Source organism: Buceros rhinoceros, unplaced genomic scaffold (genome assembly GCF_000710305.1).
Source record: "Buceros rhinoceros silvestris isolate BGI_N320 unplaced genomic scaffold, ASM71030v1 scaffold18948, whole genome shotgun sequence".
Lineage (NCBI taxonomy): Eukaryota > Metazoa > Chordata > Aves > Bucerotiformes > Bucerotidae > Buceros > Buceros rhinoceros.
In genome coordinates, this window is record NW_010427648.1 from 7,513 (window position 1) to 7,917 (window position 405).

Genomic DNA, 405 nt, shown 5'->3' on the forward strand with positions numbered 1-405 from the left:
GGCCAACTGCGGCCGCCTCTACGCGGTGGGGGGTTACGACGGACAGTCCAAGCTCAGCTCGGTGGAAATGTACGACCCAGAGACGAACCGCTGGACGTTCATGGCCCCCATGGTGTGCCACGAGGGAGGGGTGGGCGTGGGCTGCATCCCCCTCCTGACCATCTGAGGAGGAAGAGTTCAGGGGGGGCCGATCTCGACGACAATCTGGGGAGAGGTTCACAGAGGGGGACGGTCCCCGCAGAGACGCGTTTCCAGGTGCTCAAGTGTCGTTCGCACACACCAAAACTTGACAAAACAATCCCCGACTTTTGGGGTTTGGGGGGCAAGATCAAACGTGCTGGTGCCAGCAGGGAGCTGCCCCTCTCCTTCCACCACCCGTACCGGGAGCTGGGTCTGCGCTGATCC

General features: G+C 62.7%; 1 protein-coding gene across 1 annotated transcript in view; it reads left to right on the forward strand.

Moving 5' to 3' along the window:
• Positions 1-166, forward strand: part of KLHL18 (kelch-like family member 18) — a gene marked incomplete at its 5' end in the record, with an annotated part of 6,699 nt that extends 6,533 nt beyond the window's left edge. Inside the window, one exon of the mRNA XM_010141996.1 lies at positions 1-166. Within this exon, the coding sequence (XP_010140298.1) occupies positions 1-166 (166 nt within the window).
• Positions 167-405: the final 239 nt, after the last annotated feature.